This window comes from Vipera ursinii (assembly GCF_947247035.1).
Source record: "Vipera ursinii genome assembly, chromosome: 4".
In the NCBI taxonomy this organism is placed as follows: domain Eukaryota; kingdom Metazoa; phylum Chordata; class Lepidosauria; order Squamata; family Viperidae; genus Vipera; species Vipera ursinii.
In genome coordinates, this window is record NC_139514.1 from 82822286 (window position 1) to 82843553 (window position 21268).

Genomic DNA, 21268 nt, shown 5'->3' on the forward strand with positions numbered 1-21268 from the left:
GGTTTTAATTATTGTTTTTAAGTAATTTATTTATTGTATTTGGGCACTATGGTTTAATCTGTTTTTAATTTTTGTATTTTTGTATTTTGGTATTTATTGCCCTGTTCACTGCCCTGAGTCCTTCGGGAGAAGGGCGGTATACAAATTAAATTAAATAAATAAATAAATAAATAAATGGTAAACTTTGGAATATATTACTCTTAGAGAGATGAATTTTATTTTCTTGTTAACAAATACAATAAGAAACATTTGTTTGAATATGGCTAAAGAAATGGAAAAACTTTGAAATATATTACTCTTAGAGGGATGATTTTTTTAATCAATACAATATGTTTTTTTTCTTTTTCCTTTCTGTAAAAAAAGTTGAAATGATTTAAACAAAGCAAACGTTTTAGTTATTTAAATGTGACGATAAGAAAAGCATAAAAATGTGTTTTGAATGAGAGTTAAAGGATTAGATGATTAGATCTACTGAATGGAATGCTTAAAGTTTAAATAGATTAAATACATTCTCAGCTATGGTAAAAAAGAATAATAAATTGAGGGAATAAATATATTTTAAATTAGGAGGGATACATATTTTAAGTTGTATGTTATTTTTTGTATCTCAGTGCTTTTGTCTTTTTGTCTTTTGTCTTTTTTCTTTTTTTCCTCTTTTTTGTCTCTCTCCTCTTTTCTTTTCTCTTTCTACTTTTTTACTTATTGATTCAGAAATATAAAAGTATGAGAAGGCTTATATGGAAAAAATAGAATTAAATCCACCAATGTAAATGTAGTTAATTGTTGAAAAAGTTGTAAGAATATTTAGAATTTGGGGGGAGAAATAAGCTGAAATGAGCACAGTAACAGGATTTACAAGGCAACTAAAATGACAAATAGGATTAATGGAAAAACTATATACTTAATTGTTGTTAATCAAAATAATGAGAATTGTCTTAATCTAATGTTTTGCAATAGAAAGATACTTTGGGGGAAAGGGGAAATCAAATGAAATTAACATATGGAATATAGATTATAGAAATCAATTGTTAAAGGTTGTCTTATAAATGTTACCCAGACAACATACTGTTTACAAATTACTGAATGATTTATGTTATGTTAAAAAATACCAATAAAATATATACAAAAAAGAACTTTAAAAAAAGAAATTAGTCAAAGCAGTATTGAAAAAACTCTGAGCAACCCACTTGTATGCCAAGCTGTCTAAGTGTGAATTTCATAAGGAAAAAATTGACTGCCTGGGGTATCGTATCTCGCCAAATGGCATAGAGATGGATACTGAAAAGGTCCAAGCTGTATTAGAGTGGGCTCCACCTGCACTAGGAAACAATTGCAAAGCTTCCTTGGATTTACTAATTTCATTCCCTGCTTCACACAGATCACATTGCCAATTACTAACTTACTAAAAACCAAAGGGGAGACGAAGCAGAAACCAGTATCAAACCGCATTTGAAAGAGTGAAAAGACTATTTTCTCCAGAACCAGTTCTAAGACACCCTGATACTGATAAGCCATTTGTGATTCAAGCTGATGCCAGTGATGTAGCCATGGGGGCAGTACTAATGCAGGAGAATGATGAAGGGAAATTGCAGCCTTGCACATACACATCGAGGAAACTCACAGAGACAGAGGAGAGGTGGGCAGTCTGGCAGAAGAAGGGTTATGCTGTCTGATGGGCCCTCCTAACCTGGCAGAATTTCCTGGAAAGGAACAAAATCCCCTTCCATGTATGGACCAACCACAAAAACTAGAAGTCTTAAATATGCTCAGAAAATTAACCCTTAAGCAAGCAAAGTGGTCGCAGCATTTCCACCTATTTAATTTCACCCTAAAGCACTTACCGGGAGGAAAGAATTTCCTAGCTGATGCACTGTCCTGACTGCCACAATACAACAGCAATAGAACAGAGATAACAGACCCATTCATGTTCTGGAGAAAATAGCCTTTTCACTCTTTCAAATGCGGTTTAACATTCTAACATCCATTTCAAAGGCTGGCTTGGTTTCTGCTTCCCCTTCCCTTTGGATTTTAGTAAGTTGGCAGCACAAGTCATCACCAGAGTGCAATCCCAAATCCAGAAGCATCTAGTGAGCCAAGCAGGGATTGAATTCAGAAAAGCACTAAAGACCGACGAATGGTTCCTAAGCCACAAGAACCTATGCACCATGACTGATGGACTGCTATGGGTGGGAGGAAAACTATACATTCCAAAAACCAAAGACTAATTTTTGTAGCTAAATCAGGTGGACATTTCAGATTTGTAAAAACTCTATACCTAGTGAAACAGTAGTTTTGGTGGCCATCGATAAAAAAGGACATTGAAAGCTATGTAAACAGTTGCCCAATATATGCTGCAGCTAAAAGGAGGCAAGGGAAGACCCCATATGATCATATTGCTTTATTATAAAAGGACTTCTAGCTTATTTTCAGCCAAATTCCGTTGAGGTTTTCCACCTTGCTCTAGCCCGGGGTGTCAAACTACCAGCCTGCAGGCTGGACTCATCATGACAAAACTGCGCCTACCCCATTGCCAGCAATGGGGGAAAAGTTCCAATACATCATGCAATGTCATGTGACATCGTGAGTTTGACATGTCTGCTCTAGACATTATCCCTGTTCTTTCAAATGTCTAAGGTCTGAGGTACAAGTAGTCCTCAACTTACAGCCATTCATTTAGTAACTGTTCAAAGATATAATGGGACTGAAAAAGTTGACTTATGATCTTTTTTCACACTAGCAACTGTTGCAGCATCCCCATGGTCACATGATCAAAATTTGGATGCTTGGTAACAGTTCATATTTATGAGGGTTGCAATGTCCTAGGGTCATGTAATCACCTTTTGCAACATTCTGACAAGCAAGGTCAATGAGGAAGCTAGATTGATTTAACAATCATGTTACTAACTGAACAACTGCACTGATTCACTTAACAACTGGCAAGAAATGTTGTAAAATGGGATAAAACTGCATAATACAACTGTCTCCCTTAAAAATGGAAATTTTGGACTCAACTGTTGTTGTAAGTGGAGGGCTACTTGTACTGGTAAACAAAATTAAATTTAATCAGTAGAAGAGAGAGGTTATTAATAATGATATCAACATCATAAGTCATTTATCCACCCTACACATTGTTCTGAAAGGCAGGTTTCAAACTTGACATCATAATGGATTATTCTAATTGATAGACACAACATATGAGTTTCAGTTAACATGGAGTTGACAGAACATGGACTCTCATGAAGTCTTTCCATCTTCCTAGATAGGAGGAACTTTACTAAATTAGGAGAGTGCAGATAAATCTCTGGGGGAATGAGAAAAGTAAGAAGATGATTAATTACTAGTGAAGAAAGAAAGCTGACTATTCTCACCCTGCCTCAGAAATTCCAGAAAGAAGGGATTTTCAGGTGACTGAAATTGAAGTAGCTTCTATTTCCATGTAAAAATTTAAGAAAAAGTCAACAGAGCACTTTGCTTTATGTGCTACTGAGTAATTCTATTTCTTTCTGTTCCAAATTGCATAAGATGTTTAATGTCAGTTTCTTTTATCCATGCAAGAATACAAGAATTTGACCTTGAAGGGGGACCCGTGCCCCTCCTGGCTGGTTTATGCGGCCCGAGAGGAGACACAAGGCTGATTCCAGGCAGTAATAACTGCTTCTTTGAAGGAGGGTATCTTCCCCGCCACCTTGAAGGAGGCAGTGGTGAGACCCCTCCTCAAGAAGCCTGCCCTGGACCTGGCTGTTTTAAATAACTATCATCTGGTCTCCAACCTTCACTTTTTGGCAAAGGTTGTTGAGAGTGTGGTGGCGCATCAGCTTCCTCTGTTCCTGGAGGAAACTGATTATCTGGACCCATACCAATCGGGTTTCAGGCCCGGGCACAGCACGGAGACAGCATTGGTCGTGCTGGTGAATGATCTCTGGTCGGCTCAGGACAGGGGTTGTTCTTCTGTCCTAGTCCTATTAAATCTCTCAGCGGCTTTTGATACCATTGACCATGGTATCCTACTGCGGCGTCTCAGGGGGTTGGGAGTGGGAGGCACCATTTTACGGTGGTTCTCCTCCTATCTCCTAGGCTGCTCGCAGTCAGTGTTGACGGGAGGGCAGAGATCCGCTCTGAGGCCTCTCGTTTGTGGAGTTCCTCAGGGGTCGGTTCTCTCTCCCCTCCTGTTCAACATCTATATGAAGCCACTGGGCAAGATCATTCATGGTTTCGGGGTGGGGTATCATCAGTATGCTGCTGATACCCAACTTTTTTTCTCCACCCCAAACCAACCCAGTGATGCCCTCGCTGTTATGTCCCGTTGCCTGGAGGCGGTCCGGGTCTGGATGGGGAGAAACAGGCTTTGTCTCAATCCTGCCAAGACTGAGTGGCTGTGCATACTGGCATCTCAGGTTAACCAGACTATTCCATCTTTAATGATGGGGGGTGAGGTGTTACCCCCCCCCCGTTGATAGTGCTCGCAACTTGGGTGTCCTCCTGGATTCACGGCTCAGTTTTGAAGATCACATAGGAGCTGTGACCAGGGCGGCTTTTGCCCAGGTTCGCCTGGTGCGCCAGTTGCGACCCTACCTGGACCGAGATGCGCTATGCACAGTCACTCATGTGCTTGTGACCTCCCGTTTAGACTACTGCAATGCTCTGTACATAGGGCTGCCCTTCAGGACCACTCGGAGGCTTCAGCTGGTGCAGAATGCGGCCGCGCGAGTTGTGATGGGGGTTCCCCGATACTCCCATGTAACACCTCTACTCTGTGAGCTGCATTGGCTTCTGGTTGCCCTCCGGGTGAGATTCAAGGTGCTGGTGATGACCTATAAAGCCCTAAATGGCTTGGGTCCAGGATATCTGAAGGAATACCTGCTGCTGGCATCAAGTTCCCTTCGTCCTGTGCGCTTCCACAGGGAGGGCCTTCTCAGGGTGCTGCCGGTAAAAGATTGCCGGCGGATAAAACCCAGGGGGAGGGCCTTCTCTGTGGGTGCGCCTGCCCTCTGGAACCAGCTGCCCGTGGAGCTTAGGACTTCCCCCAACCTTCGTTCATTTCGCCGGGACCTGAAGACCTGGCTCTTCAAGCTTTCCGGCCCAGGCTGAGGGTTTTAATTGGGGGTTTTATATTTCTTCAGGGATTTAATTTAATCTTTTAAAATTGTTTTTAATTTTTGTATCGTTGTTTTAAGTATCCTGTTAACCGCCCTGAGTCCTACGGGAAAGGGCGGTATATAAATTCAATAAATTAAATTAAATTAAATTAAATTAAATTAAATTAAATTAAATTAAATTAAATTAAATTAAATTAAATTAAATTAAATTAAATTAAATTAAATTAAATTAAATTAAATTAAATTAAATTAAATTAAATTAAATTAAATTAAATCTGTTGCTATTGTTTCTTTGTAACCTGAATTAATAAACTGGGGCATCTTCTATTTTCCAAAGCTGGAATGTCTGCCAGAATTCTTCTATTTACTTTTATATGTTCTCATATACTCTTTTGGCTTGCTATTCATCTGCAGTTGCTGGGTTGCCAGACTGGAACTCTGTGATTTATATTTTCCAACACTTATTATCTGCATTCTGGGGGCATGGTGGCACAGCAGCTTAAAGGCAATGGATTTGTCAGTTAGAGATATTTCAAGTCTATGACACTCTGCGGCGGACTGAGCTCCCATCATTTGCCCCCACTCCTGCCCACTTAGCAGTTTGAAAGCATGTAAAAATGCAAATAGATAAATAGGTACCATTCCAGTAGGAAATCTAGCAGCATTCCATGAAGATCTAGCACTAGATCTGCAAGGAGAGGTCAGCAGAAGAAAGCCCTGATGACCCAACATCCCCCCAAATGCTGCTAGCCAGCTGGTGCAAAGCCAGTTTGCTCCCTGTGGTGTACTTGGGTAGCATGCATGCTTGAACAAAATGAACTAGCAATCTTAGGCTACCAGAACTACTCTGTGGTAAAAAGCATTGTAGATTCTCCTGGCTATGTATGCCATATGGTAAGAAAAAAATCTGTATTTAATATTTAATGCTAAAATCTGTTATCTTTTTTTAATCTTTTAAAATTATTTTTGCTGTTTTTAATTATTTTGTGCTATAAGGCGAGAAAGTGCTATATAGCTTTTCTTCTCTTATCTACTAATTGTCTAAAGGAACCAAAGGTATAGGAGTCCCATCTCTACCATGCATCAAGATTGGGGAGATGATGTCCTAAAAGTTAGTGGCAACACAAATTTGTAGGCTACAATCCAAGGGGGAGAAGACAGACCTAGAAAAGATAGATCCAAAAGTCTTTGGAAAAGAGGTTTTGAAATCACCACTCCTCTACCATAGGAGGTCAGACTTGCAGAGTTCTTCAGTAAGAAATCATTGTATTCCTTTTTTTCTCTGGCCATTGTCATTGACCTTCCATCCATGCAGATTTTCAAAGTGCTTGTCTATCTGAACTGTAGCAACTAGCAATTTATAAGAAGAAAATAGTAACATGACCTCCTATGTAACAGCCAATAAATAGTAAAGCATAGTTTTAGATGATAGATAGATAGATGATAAATTTCTATAAAGAAAAATAAAAACTAACAGAAACTAATACAGAGTAAGAACAACAAAGAAATGAAATAGACAGTTAAAAGTACAAGCAAGCAGGGAAACGGAAAATAAATATAAAAAGAAATAGCTTCCAACCTTCTTTATAGCAGTTATAAATACAATTATAAATTTGCTTTTACACTATGATTACAATTAACTCTCTTTATATAATCTAGTCTGTCTAATTATCCAAACCATAAATCATAAGTTCATTTTTTTCACATGAAAAGTTCATTGGGGTTTCCAGTCAGCAAATATAGAGATTGTCTTTTCTCTGGTAAAAGAAGTCAATGTAGCCACCTCTGAATTCCTGAACTTTTCCAATGATGCAGTCATGACATAAATATTTGAAATATCCCAGGACCCAAAATCTGGCTTGAAGACCAACTTTGCATTTTGTAGGTATGGCATCTTCTAAATTCTGATTCCTTCAAGTCCAGCTTGACTCTGTGTAGGATTTTTTGATAATAATATGGAACCAGTTTGCCATGGTCTTATTCGGGATGTTTTTTCAGCTTCCCAGTCTAGTCTACAGCCTTAGTATTCCCTATTGAGTTCTGAGCCCAATAAAGATCTGCTGATTGTCTATCCTATCATTTTAAAAGATTTCCAGGCTTTATGCTTTATTATCATGGTAACTGAGACCACAGAGATCCCTTAAAAATATAGTAAGCAATTCTATGGGTCTATAGTATTTTGAACTAGCTTGCTCTTCACATCTTTGCTTCTTTCATATATCTATCATCCATCCATCCATCCATCTATCTATCTATCTATCTATCTATCTATCTATCTATCTATCTATCTATCTTATCTATCTATCATCTATCTGTTATATTTTCAGTTCGTAGGCATTAAGCGAGACAAGGTGTTGAAACAGCAAACAAGTTTATTAACTCAGAACAGGAGCAAGCTAATGGCTGCTGTGCAGCTATTTATATGGTTGGCCTCTAGGTGGTGACCAATAGGTTTAAAGTAGCAGTTTCCCACCCCAAACATAATTATCAGCCTGGAAACAGAAAGTCTGGCTCTGTAACAGCAATCAAAGTAGGTCAGACATTAAGCAAGTGATTAGACATTAAGCAAGTGATTTTAAACAGAAATGGCCAATACATTACTCTATCTATCTATCTATCTATCTATCTATCTATCTATCTATCTATCTATCTATCTATCTATCTATCCTTCAAAACAAAAGAGAAGGAGAAGGATACCGAATTCCTCAAGGACAAATTTTGCTTCCATAAATTCAACAAAACTGCCAGCATAAATATTATTTTATTCCATCTTGTAGGAATTTATAACAAGTAAAGTAGATTCATGGGTGCAATGCTAAGACTTGAGCGGGATTGGTGAAAGATTGTTCTGGAGAAGGTCTATTTGTATGATTACTTAGAGTCAGTACTGACTTGATCGCATGTAATCAATCAGTAGAAAAACCTGCAGTTTGAAACTATTTCAAAATCTTAATGCTGCCTGGAACAATAATAGAATAGACAAGAGGCCAATTATTTCTTCAATCTAAGCCCAGATTTATGAATCCATGCTATGATATAGTAGGAATTATGTGGCCAACAAATGATCTTTAAATGTTAGGAAAAATATGTGACTGTTGAAGTTACCTTACTGACATTCACTGTGACTTGATAATTTGCTGTAACATCAGAACTGAACAATTTAGCAATTTGCAATTAGATATGTAAGTATTCATAGTCTTTGTCATAGAAATTGGGAAGAAAAACCACTTACTTCCAATATCAGGCCGCAGCTTTTTGTCATATTCTCTCAGCAACTTGTTTAACAACAGTGTCACATCAGTGTCATGAGTTTTTGGAGACATTACCCATTTTTGGTTTGTTGTAAAATCATCAAAGTCATCCTCTTCCACCTTTCTTGAACTGCAATTTAAAACCATTTAAATCATGTAAATTACATGCAATTGAAGAATAAAAGCTGAGAAAGCTGAGAAAATGCTTCATGTGAATATGTTTTTATTATTAAGTTAAAAACAAGTTAGTTTGTCAAACCCATGCCTGTTCTGGAAGGTTAAAGGCTAAAAGAGCACTCTAATAAGAAATAATTGCATACTTTTACATCTGTATTTGTCCACCAGAACACAAATTTAGGAATAAATAAATGTCTTTTAAAAAAATTATATGTGATGCCTCCATTTACATTTTTCCTAAGTCGTAGCAACCAGGAGCAATACAAAACTTCAAATGCAGCATTAATTACTCTTTTATCTGCAAATACTATAATATAAAACATTCAAATGCAGAATCTCAGCATTTTATCACATTTTAAAATATGTAAAACATTCAAGTATACAATCTTGTCATTTTTGAATCATATCAGGAAACCCGGGGATTCCAAACAGCAAAGGAAGCACCGGCCCGGCAGACTTTTGACAGTTGACAGCTGTCAAATGGCTGCCAAAAGCAACAGCGCATGCGCACCACCCCGCCGGCCGCCATTACCGATGACAGCTGTCAAACGAGCTGCCGGGACCAAACACGCACGCGCCGGATTTGACAGTTCCCGGAACTGTCAAATCCGCAGTCCACAATCTGGTCCTCCGAACTGAGCCAAGCGCTCAGCTGAGAGGAATTCCCCGACAGCCGTCGAGCTGTCAGAATGCCGCTTGCCAATTGGCCGCTGTCCAAGCGGCGGGAAAGTTACTGTTACCTGATTGGTTGTAGCGTTTGACAGTTCACTATATAAGCCAGGATTGTTTTGACAGTCAGCTGCCCGGAGCTGAACCGAATAAACTTATGAACCTTTGCCTACGGTCTCACTCTTGTCTTTGTAAAGACATTTCAATTTTACTGCATTTTACATTATTTTATATCCTCTATGCAAAGAAGCCTCAGCAAGAAATTTGGGGACAAAGCTCTTGAGTCATGTGACTGACTAAAACCACCAACCTTCTTAACATAGCAAATTCTGCTTTTTTTCCAGAATCAGGAAGTGTAGGCCTACAGTGTGTGCACTCAAGTTAGATTGGCTTTTTTCAAACCATTTTTTTTAACAATATGAATTTTTGACTTACAGATGGAGCACTAGGTGCTAAAAAACTGAACTGACACTTGAAATTTTAAAGTGTTACCATTTTAAAGTGCCAGGTTTGACTCTACCACTTCCACACTATTTTCAGTAAGCAAGAAGTGGTAGAAGACATAAAGAACATTTTGATACACAGTGCTTTTTTGTAAAAGAAAAAGGTGCCAGAACTCACACATGTCATATAACCCGGCTTGCCTACCCTACAAGGTTCCATCCAAAAAAGGTGCTGGAACTCCATTCTGAGCGTTCTATGAGAAAAAAAGCCCTGTTGATACACAACCATTCCATTAAACAGCTGGGGAGGGACCATATGCTTTAATGTAGATGTTTGCAAGTTCAGTCCATATTTTAGTTTAAAGAATCTGGTAGTTGAATATGAGAGGAAATTCTCACTTTGGTTAAAATTGGTTAAATATTGCTAAGCACATTGTGCTTTAGATTGTAAGCCGCCCTGAGTCTTCGGATAAGGGCGGGATATAAATGGGATTAAAAAAATCTTAGAAGGGAAGCTTGTAGGTCTTGCATTATTGTTGGACTGGAACTACTTATTTTTGAATACTCTGTAGTATTCAAGTTTAGCAGCATTTAGAGTATTACATGTTATTCATCTCTGAACCAATTCAGTCAGAATAGAGTATGAAGGATGTTTGGAATAAGGTAGCTTCCCATGCTCTTTTGAAAGCATGAGCAATCTGATTTGTATTTCAAGTGTAAAAGATGGGCTATATTTTTAAAAAAGGACAAATAAAGCAAAACATTTCCAGATTTGCTATTCATGAGCAGCATGAACAGCCTTTGGGTTCATTTATGCACACCACCATAAAAGCCTAGTCTTCTTAATGTGACTTTTTCCCTTAATTTCATCCTTTTTGCTTACCTCTCCACAAGTTTACTTTTTTCATATTTTGCCATCTCTTATTGCATCTGAGAGTTTGCTACAGCTTAATTTAATTTATATACCACACCAGCAAGCAACCAAATGTGAGTGCTGCCTAAGTTAAATTACTTATTCTCAGTGCTGTATTAAGTACTAAGTTAAATTAGTACATCTTCAATATTTGAACTAAAAAAAGTCGAAGCTGTAATTTGTTTCTCATGACACTTGTTTCTCACTCCTAACTCTTTCTATTCCTGTTTCATTTCAAATGCTGACATCCATGATTTGTCAAGACACATTAGCTGAATTATTTTTCTTGCTGGAATGACTTATTAGAGGATGCAAGGTAAATTCAATTTGAATTCAGATGGAGGCATTCCAATTCTACTTAAATAAGCAGACTTGGGTGCTGAGCAGTTCTGGCAAACCAACATCTTGAACCTACAGTATGTTGACCCAGAAAATTATTACTTGCATTCAGTGGGGCCATCAGTATCAAATTCTGAGGCACTCAAAATAAGTCAAGGGTAGAGGCACAGCAGCAGATACAATATCTTTGTGCTTTCATCAGAAAACAAAATTATGACATCCTACCACACTCTCTGATCATTTTGGGTGTGCGTGCAACATCAATCTGATTATTCTTGTCCCCTCTTCAGATGCCAAAAAGAGTGGTTCCTAATAGAATAGATATAAGAATATAACATGCTATTTAAAGGAAAAAAAACCTTCAAGTTCAAGTAAGGTTGTGAAATCCAAAATCTAACATTTCTTAAATACAGGTAGTCCTTGACTTACGACCACAATTGGGTCCAAAATTTATGTTGCTAAATGATAAAATTGTTAAGTGACTTTTTCCCTATTTAATGACTTTTCTTGTCACATTTGTTAAATGAATCACTGCAGTTGTTAAATTAGTTTTACTGTTGTTAGGTGAATGACAGAATCCATTTATATTCCATCCCTAACTCCCTATCTGTGCAAACCTAAATCTCACCCCCTTACTGGATTCTGCCATTCCCAAGGAGGGGAAGGGAAGATGTTAATTGGCCATCCCTATCCATTAGATGCAAGGTTGTTTATTCAGACTGCCTGGGGGTCATCATCAAAGACCAGGGAAAGAACCTTTGAACTGAGAAGAACAAAGAAAGAGGGGGTGGGATTCTGGTTTGTATCTCCAATTGGAATTTGAAGGAGAGGAAGCAACGATGTTGTAAATTCATGGAAGATTTTCCCATGAAGGGTTTTGACACATGAATCTTAACTGATCTGGGACTGACCAAGTGGACTGAGGGGAGGGATTTTTACTTGGGTACAGTTTAAAAGTATCAATCTGCGACACAGTTTCCAGATCCTGTCTAGATTATCCACTGTCAATCATGTCAAAGTTCCTGTTTGGACAATCCTGTCTCCAAGAGTTCTTCTTTCCTAAGATGTGGATTGGAGTGGGTCCTGACATTAGACAGGATCTGCATTAAAAGTCAACCTGGAAGGGAAAACCTTATCGGAGGACTTTGCAAAAAATACAGTGTCTAACAATGAGGCAAACGACAAGGAAAGCCCAATGGAAAGGGAGTTTTTCCCCCAAACAAAACCCCACCAACGGTCACAAGCTGAAGCATCATATTCCTCCAGGGAAGAGGTGGTGGAGATGCATGACCGCAAACCATAGTGATTGATGGGCGTTGGAAGGAAAAGCAAGTGGGAAAAGGCATCAAATGAAGTGACCCTGAGACGGGGCGGCCACCAAACTGAATGAAGGCAAGAGATGGAGAGCTCCCTGCATATCAGTGAAGAGGAGTGGAACCTAGAGAGAGCTATTGACCTGATGAAGAAAACCCTTAGCTCACTAAGAGAGGAGAAACCTGAATACCGCAGCCGCAGCACTGCCTGGGGCCACAATTGGAGAGACAGTGGGTGGGATCTGAAACCTGCAACACCGGGGCCATCTGCTGGACCAGGAGCAGCACCCCCCCGAACCACAGATGGGGATCAGGATGAGGGGCAATACCGCCTGCTGTGCAGACAACGATCCATTCAAAGACTACCACCCCTGGAAGCAAAATTCAGGGGAGAGCCACCACGCTTGGGGTTTTTCCTAACCCATGTCCTCAGCTATATAGAAGAATATGGATGGGACATCCCCAGTGACAAAGCCTGCATCTATATTGTGCAATCTGCCTTAGACGGACCGGCTGCAGACTGGGTGGTGAACCTGCATGACTGCAACACCCCAGAACTCCATGACTTCAACTGATTCATGTCATCCTTGAGGAGGTGGTTTGAGGCTCATTTGGCTGATCATAAGGCCCGGGAGAGAATCAAAATGGTGAGGCAGGGCACATGGCCAGTGGCTGAATATACCCAAGAATTCTGAGCCATTGCCAGCAAGCTGAACTGGCTGGAAGACATCTTCCTTAGCCATTTCAAAGACAGGCTAAACTATAACATGTATGATGCTTGCCTGCCTCAAGGAGACTCACACCATCTCGATGACTGGTATGTCCTGGCAGAGGAGGCAGAGATAGACCTACTAAAGAGGCACCATTGGGGAAAACCATGGGGCCACCCGCTGCCCAAGCAAACACATGAAGCAGCAAAACCACTGTCCATGGCTAAGAAATCAACAGGCTGTTTCAAATGCAGGAGAGAGGGCCATCGTGCCACAGAATGCCGCTCAAAAGCTCCTCAGTGCAAAACACAGGCATCACCCTCCAGGAGACCAGGAAAGTCCCAAGGCAATCCAAAAGAACCTGCCATGACGGGGACAGAGACTGTAGTCCCCAACGCCTGCCAAGGACTGGGAGGGGATTCTGGCCTACACCGCAGGAGTGGTAGACACCTCGGAAGACAGTTCGGAGGGAGAACCATTGGTAAGTGGATCCATTCCACCCATCCTTAAGACAGTGACTATATTAGCTTCCTCAATGCCTGAAGCTGTCAAAGTAAAAGCCCTAATAGACTTTGGCTGCACCCACTGCCTCATCAGCCCAATGCTGGTGGGGAATTTGGGCATCCCAGTAAGGAGACTAAAACAACCAATCTCCTTTGGCCAGTTAGATGGGTCCATAGCAGGGGGGTCCCAGCTACCCTAGCCACCTTACCAATTCATCTGTATCTGGGGACTCATGAGGAAGACATAACGTTTGTAGTGGCCCCAGGCATGGAATGCCCAATGATTTTAGGACTGGAATGGCTAAAGAAATGGAACCTCTGGATAAATTGGAGGACAGCAGAACTCAACTTCCCAGAGGGGGAGCATAGGAACTTAAAACCCCAAAGCACCCCCCAACCCAAATAGAGGAGACAGCATCAGTGGGAGAAGAGAAGGGGTTACCAGAAATACCGGAAGAATACAGGGACCTTGCTGAAGTTTTCAGTGAGGAATGGGCAGATGAGCTTCCCCCTCACTGACCCACAGACTGTGCTATATGATTCAAACCTGGGGCAAAACTCCCGAAGCCCAGGATGTATGCCATGAGCCCAAAAGAAATGGTGGCGATGGAAAGATTCATAAATAAAAACTTAGAAAGGGGATTTATTGAGTCGGCCAAATCCAAAGTGGCTTTTCTGGTCCTGTTCACAGAGAAGAAGGATGGGTCTCTTCATTTGTGCATGGATTATAGGTCTCTAAACACAATTAGTGAATGTAATCTGTATCCCCTACCCCTAAAGAAGGATATGTTATCCCACCTATCGAAAGGAAGGATTTTTACCAAACTAGACCTGAGAGAAGCATACTACCGAATTAGGATTAAGGAAGGAGATGAATGGAAGACTGCGTTCAATTATCCAATGGGTTGTTACCAGTTCAAAGTCCTGCCGTTTGGACTGTAAGGGGCCCCCGCAGTTTTTATGCAATTAATTAATGAAGTGCTAAGAGACCACCTATATAAGGGGGTCCTGGTTTACCTAAATGACATCCTTATCTTCACTGAGACCAAAGAGGAACATATTAACCTAGTCAGAGCAGTTCTGAAAAGGTTGTGGGCTGCCTACCTATATTTATGCTATCAAAATGCGAATTCTACCAGGAAAGAATAGATTACCTGGGGTATCACATATCTCCAGAGAGCATCAAAATGGACCTTGAGAAAGTCAGGGCAGTATTAGAATGGGTACACACACACACACACACACACACACGCTGGCACACAGAAGCAATTGCAAAGTTTCCTGGAGTTTGCAAACTTCTACCACCAATTCATCCCTTCATTTGCCCAAATAGCCCTGCCACTCACAAACTTGTTGAAAACAAAGGGGGGGTCCTCAGTGAAACCCAGCCAGCCTCTGAAGTGAACAATGGAATGTCAAGCAGCATTTGAGAGGCTAAAGAGACTTTTTTCTGCTGAACCTGTCCTGAGACACCCAGATCCTGATAAACCTTTTGTAATACAGGCAGATGCTAGCAATGTGGCAGTGGGAGCTGTATTATTACAAGAAAATGATGAGGGGGCATTGCAACCATGTGCATATACATCCAGGAAACTCACAGAGACAGAACAACGTTGGCCCGTGTGGGAAAAGGAGGTGTACTCTGTGTGGTGGTCATTACTTACATGGCACCAGTTCCTGGAAGGAAATAAAATTTGGAAGCACTAAAAACACCCAGGAAACTCACTCCTAAGCAAGCCTGCTGGTCCCAACATTTTCACTGATTCCATTTCACTCTCAAACACTTACCGGGGGGGGGGGGGAGAAATTTTTGGTGGATGCATTATCTCACATGCCCCAATAAACAGCACACGGGTTACTGACTCTAAACCACTCATGCCCAAACAACAACTGGCAGCACCAGTCACCACCAGGACCCAAGCAAAAATGAATCCCTAACTCCCTATCTGTACAAACCTAAATCTCACCCCCTCACTGGATTCTGCCATAAATCATGTCAATCATGATTTAGTAAAAGTTCCTGTTTGGACAATCCTGTCTCCAAGAGTTCTTCTTTCCTAAGATGTGGATTGGGATGGGAACTGACAGTGAATCTAGCTTTCCTATCAACTTTGCTTGCCAGAAGTTTGCAAAAGGGGATCACAAGACCCTGGGACACTGCAACCGTCATAGTCAAGCATCCAAATGTAAATCTCATGAGCATGGGGGTACAGCAATGGTCATAAGTGTGAAAAATGGTCATAAGTCACTTTTTTCAGTGCCCTTGTAACTTCAAATGGTACTTATATGAACTATTGTAAGTTGAGGACTATGTGCAGTAGATTCCTGAAGTTTAAGTTCCATCCTGGTTTTCTTGTTATCAATTTCTCTTCAAGAAATCAAGGGTCAATTCACAACCAAATATTTATTCTGTGCTGTAGAAACAACAATTCTGAAAGTTTTTTGTAATATGGGTCAGTTGAAGCAATGGTTTTAATTCAGAAAGAGGAGGCAATGTATTTGGAAATTACTGAGCAACCAGCTAGCCTACACTTTCTATTACTTTATGAAATATTAGTAAAATGCAAAACTGGAAAAAAATAACTTTTTTGATCTTTGAACAAACCCAGCAGCAAAGAGATAGAGCTACTAAGAAAGGAAATGGTTTTATATACAAGGAATTTCTGCTACCCCCAACAGTGTATGCTGCTGAGCTTTAAATTCTGTAACTGCTGCATATCATTCATTCAAGTTTTCGGTGACTCCAGACATCATTCCCTGACTGGACTATGGGAGCGTCCTCTGAACATGGCTCAGGTACTCAAGTAGAATAGAATGTGATGCTCAGATTATTAAGTTAGGGTAACTGTTTCTGCAGAATTATAACCACTCTAAAATCAGTGTATTGGCTTATAGTATGATTGTAGACTGAGTGTAATGTTGTTTTATAGAGTTGATTACTAGATTGTTGTTTTTCCCTGTCACACACTAGCCAGAGTCTTTTAGATTGGTGCTGTCTAAATATTGTAAACAACTAACTAATCGATGAAAATGAAGTAGCTATGCATGCAGTATCTTTTATGAGGACATATTGTAATGTAACCAAAACAAAAGAGACTGTGTTTTGTCTTTTTATTTAACAGATTGTGATAAGAAAAGAAAAGCAATATATAAAGGTACATCACGTATTATAACTGGGGAGAGGAGGGTATGGAAAAAGAGCTACAATGTCTGGGTTCTCTCCCTGTAAAATTGAAAAAAGGTAGGATAACTGTAGAGTAATAACCTCATCCAGAACAGCATAAATAATTAAAATAAATGCACATTCTTTAACCATTCTATCTTTATTTTTCTGTTCCTATCTTCTCGGGGTCAAATGCTGGATATGTTCTTCAGGCTCTTTTTGCACTATGAATACTAAGTCTTTAAAATCACCACAATGCACCGAAATTGGCACTTGAAATGACTACTGTAAATTATGCATGAAGGGAGAGTACAACAGTATATTTGCATTCATGACAAATATTTCAGGTTTAGTTTAATGGCTATGAACGGTTGCCAGATTATATATGTGGGTGGGAGAAGAGAATGAATTAACTCAACTTTCATCTTCATCATTAGTTTTAGGAGGAAATAAAAAATATTTCAATTTGTATCTTGAGCTGTAATCAAGACACCCTCTGATTGAATTGAGATTATTTTAAGTTCTACAATTCCCATCACTTCGCCTCTCCCTAATTGTCCTGTCTGGGGCCAATGGGAATTGGAATTCAAAGTATTTGGAAGGCCACCAAGTCTCCACCCGGGCTTAAAAAAGGTAATTTAAATTAAATTAATAGGAAAATTAAGAGTTATTTTAAAGATCAAAACATATGCAGACTGCATTATTTTCAGTTTCTGAGAGCACTGTTGTGATTTATAGGTTTTCTTATGAATTCACTTTTATGTGGTTTATCATTTGGCTAATAATTTGCTTTCTGTGAAAAGAATTTGCTATTATGCGAATTATGGAAGCATGTTAATTTGCACCAGAGACCTGGAAACATACTAAAACTTCCCACCAAAACCACCTGAAGATTTTCCCAACAAAACCCATTTCTGTTCTTGCTCACAACATTTACCATAATGTTGTGTTATAGTTCTACCAATGAAAAACAATATTTGAAGCTCAAGGTTGAAATGAGGGATCCTTCGTGCTCTCTGAGCTTGCTTGTTTTCTTGCAGATGTTTCATTACCCTATTTAGGTAAAATCATCAGTGCTAGTAAGGCGTGCTGTTTGCTGTCAGTTTGTACTCTGGTGTCTTGCCTGTCTATGTGGGTGGGAGTGGTCTTAAGGGTTCTTTGGTTCAGGAATAGAGTAGAGTAGAGTAGAGTAGAGTAGAACAGAACAGAACAGAACAGAACAGAACAGAACAGAACAGAATAGAGCTGGAAGGGAACTTGGAGGTCTTCTAGTCCAGTCCCCTGCTAAAGCAGGAGAAGCTATACCATCTCAGACAAGTGACTGTCTAGTCTCTTCTTAAAGATCTCCAGTATGGAGCACCCACGATTTCTGGAGGCAAACTGTTCCACTGGTTGATTGTCCTCACTGTTAGGAAGTTTCTCCTTAATTCCAGGTTGCTTCTCTCTTTGATCAGTTTCCAACCGATCAAGAACGATATGGTGCCAGCTCCTTCAGAACTATGGGATGTAATGTGTAGGTTCCTGGTGATTTATATTTTTGCAAATGTTTCTTTGGCAATTTTTTCATTGGGGTATTGCTTACTTGATTGTTGGTCTGAAAGTGACCTTGGAGTTAATTTGTGCTGATCTGAGTGCTGATTACTGGTGGGAAGGTGTTGGAATCTTTTTTTCTTTGGGGCTGGTTGATTGCCTCTTTTGCATAGTTATGGTTCTACTTGTGTGTGCTGTCTCCATTTACTTTTTAGCATCTTTTGTTTTGTTGGGGAAATCTTCAGTTGTTTTTGGTGGGAAGAGGTTTTGGTGTGTTTCCAGAACTCTGATGCAAGTTAACCATGTTTCCATAATTTTTTTCACAGAAAGCAAATTCTTAGCCAAATGATAAACCACATAAAAGTGAATTCACACCATAGGAAAACCTTTAAACCACAACCGTGCTCTGTTCCTATTAGTTTTTGCCTTACCCCAGAGTTGAAGGATTCTCAGCCTTAGGATCATCTTTTAATCTGAACAAATCTACTATGCACAACATACAAAAGAATGCTAATAAAATGTGCCTTTTGTCTGTTATGATACCTGCATGCAATAGAACAAGTGAAGAAATGCTTTTGCTCTCCATAGAACATGAGAGAAGAAATGAAACATGTTTGAACAATGTAACACATGGTTTTAAAAATTATGAACAATTTTTAATGTGTTTGGATAAAAAAAATACCCTACTACTCTGTTTTTCCATGAGCTCTGTGTTTCATTTTATGCAGGATTTTTGGGGAAAGTAACCCTGGTATAAACTATATTCCATATGATTCCTAGAGGTACCTAAACAAACTGCAGACTTTAGACACAACTAATACATGCTGCTTGCAAGATGCTGACTCAAAAGGCTGATCATTAACTATCACCACTATCACTCATTAGCAATTAATTCCTCATCAGGATGCCAAAGTCATCAGGTAAGAGATCTTCCATGATCTGGTAACTGACTAAGGAAGAGAAACCAAGCAACCAGTTGAATGGTGTGAAGAATCTCTTTAATTATCTATATTATGAGGGAACCAATTATTATTTCATTTATAACAAAATCATAAGACAGAGATATAAAGGATGTCTATGGTCATGCATTGTACCAAGCCTTATGTGGCTTGCTGGAAATTAATCAAAGAGAAAGCAATCTAGAACTCAGGAAAAAAATCTTAATGGTTAGAGCAATGGAGTAGCTTACCTTCGGAAGTAAAAACAGACTGGACAATCATTTGTCTGAAATGGTATAGGGTCTCCTGCTTGAGCAGGGGGCTGGACTAGAAGATCTCCAAGGTCCCTTCTAACTCTATTATTCTGTATTTTATCTTCTATGAGTATGTTGCCCAAATCAAGTCTAAATTGTGACAAATCACTATTTATGTTCTAGACTGTCATTTGAATCCAGTCAACCCAAGCTTAGTCCATCTTAGCAGGATCTCTGAACCACACCTAAAGGACTTGTCTGGACCAACAAAATAAGATTTGATGGGGGGGCGGAGCCAACTGTCAGAGCGGGCGGCTGTGTGAACGGAGCTCTCTCCTCGCACAACCTCTCACCCAGTGTTCGCGGGGGCTTTTCGGAGCTTCAGGAGGTCCTGTAGGGACATCCGAAGTTGCAGGCAGCCCGGAGAACCTTCATGAGCGGCAGTTCGTGTTGAAGATCCGGAGAAAGTCTGATGCGAGCGAACCGGGGAGAAGGAGGCCAGTAATGGCCGACATGAAGATCTGACAGAGGGACGGAGCTAGCACGTAAGCAGCGGGACAACGGTAGAGCGGAGCTGACGGAGAGTGTATCCGAATATTAAATAGGAAGCGCTTGTGAAAGAGGTACTGGTTCAAAGTGGGAGCCTCACGGAGAGGGAATAAGCGGCGATAGAAGTCTTGAGGGAGGCGTTTGGCAAAAACAGCAAGGGAAAGAAAGCCGAAGACTATATGACTGTATTCTAGCTGGAGAAAAGCTACAACAAGTCAAAGTCTGAGCTTTGGAGCCTTAGAGACTGAACTCTGGATTGTCGGGCGTGGAAAGCGATCAGCTTGGTCTAGTCTGGTCTATCCTGGTAAATTTTGAATTTGTGAACTTTTGAAACTTTTGAAATTCTACTCTACTTGTCACGGGCGGCCATTTGATATAGCAATTTAGTAACTGGAGGTTTGTTTAGTGGGACACCTACTGGTCTTTGACAGCAGAGGAAGACGGAAAAGGTGCCAATTTCTGCGCCGGAAACGGGGGGGGGGGGGGAAAAAAGAAGAAGAACGTGACTTTGATTATATTCATACTATAGAATTTTATTATATAAATTGCTTAGTTGGTAATAAGTATCTGGTGGTAACTGTTTTATATATCTTTTGTCATAGAGTTAAAAGGTTTATATAAGACTCAGGGTATTATACATTGATAAAACGCTGTTAAAATTGGGGAAACATGACAAGTATCTCGGGAGCAACTAAGCCTAGCGCTGGCAAAAAGGCAGCAGCACAGGGACAGGGGATGTCCTCAAGTCCCTCCAATCAGAAATCTATAGAGGATATGCTGCAAAGGGAAAGATCTAACTCGAATTCCTTTAAAGATTTACATGCCCTTTTGCAAAACCTACACGAGGCAATGGCCAAAAACCACGAGGAGATGAAGAGAGAAATAGGCCAAATAAGAAACGACACTGGTGAATTAAAGGGGAAAATCCAAGCGATAGATGATAAATTTGAAGGGATTCAACAGCAATTAGTCAAAAATGAACAAAGACTTCAAGATATGGAAGCTAGAATGGAAAAAGAGGAAAAGAGAGTAGATGATTTAAATGAAACACTCCTTCAGGCTAATAAGGAATTAGAAACAACAGTCATTTTTCTGGAAGCAGAAAAGGCTGCTCATTATCTACGCTTCCAGAACGTTCAAGAAAAAAGAGGGGAAGATCTGTTGGTCATGATGGCAGAACTGATGGCAAAGGCACTCGGTGTAGGGAAGGAGGAAATGCTGGCGGAAATTGATGAAACATACAGGGTCCAAACTAATTATGCGAGAAGGCACAACCTCCCAAAAGAAGTACATGTAAGGTTAGTTAAAAAATCAATTCGGGATGAGCTTCTGCATAGATCTAGAGAGGAACCATTAGAATTTCGGGGCCAACCAATCACCATCCTTAAACAGATACCTAAAAGGATGAGGGATCTGAGAC

General features: G+C 40.0%; 1 protein-coding gene across 1 annotated transcript in view; it reads right to left on the reverse strand.

The window, feature by feature from the left end:
• Positions 1-21268, reverse strand: part of GABRG3 (gamma-aminobutyric acid type A receptor subunit gamma3) — a gene marked incomplete at both ends in the record, with an annotated part of 721182 nt that overhangs the window by 690990 nt on the left and 8924 nt on the right. The window contains one exon of the mRNA XM_083361521.1: positions 8329-8477. Within this exon, the coding sequence (XP_083217647.1) occupies positions 8329-8477 (149 nt within the window). The remainder of the gene's footprint in view (positions 1-8328; positions 8478-21268) is intronic.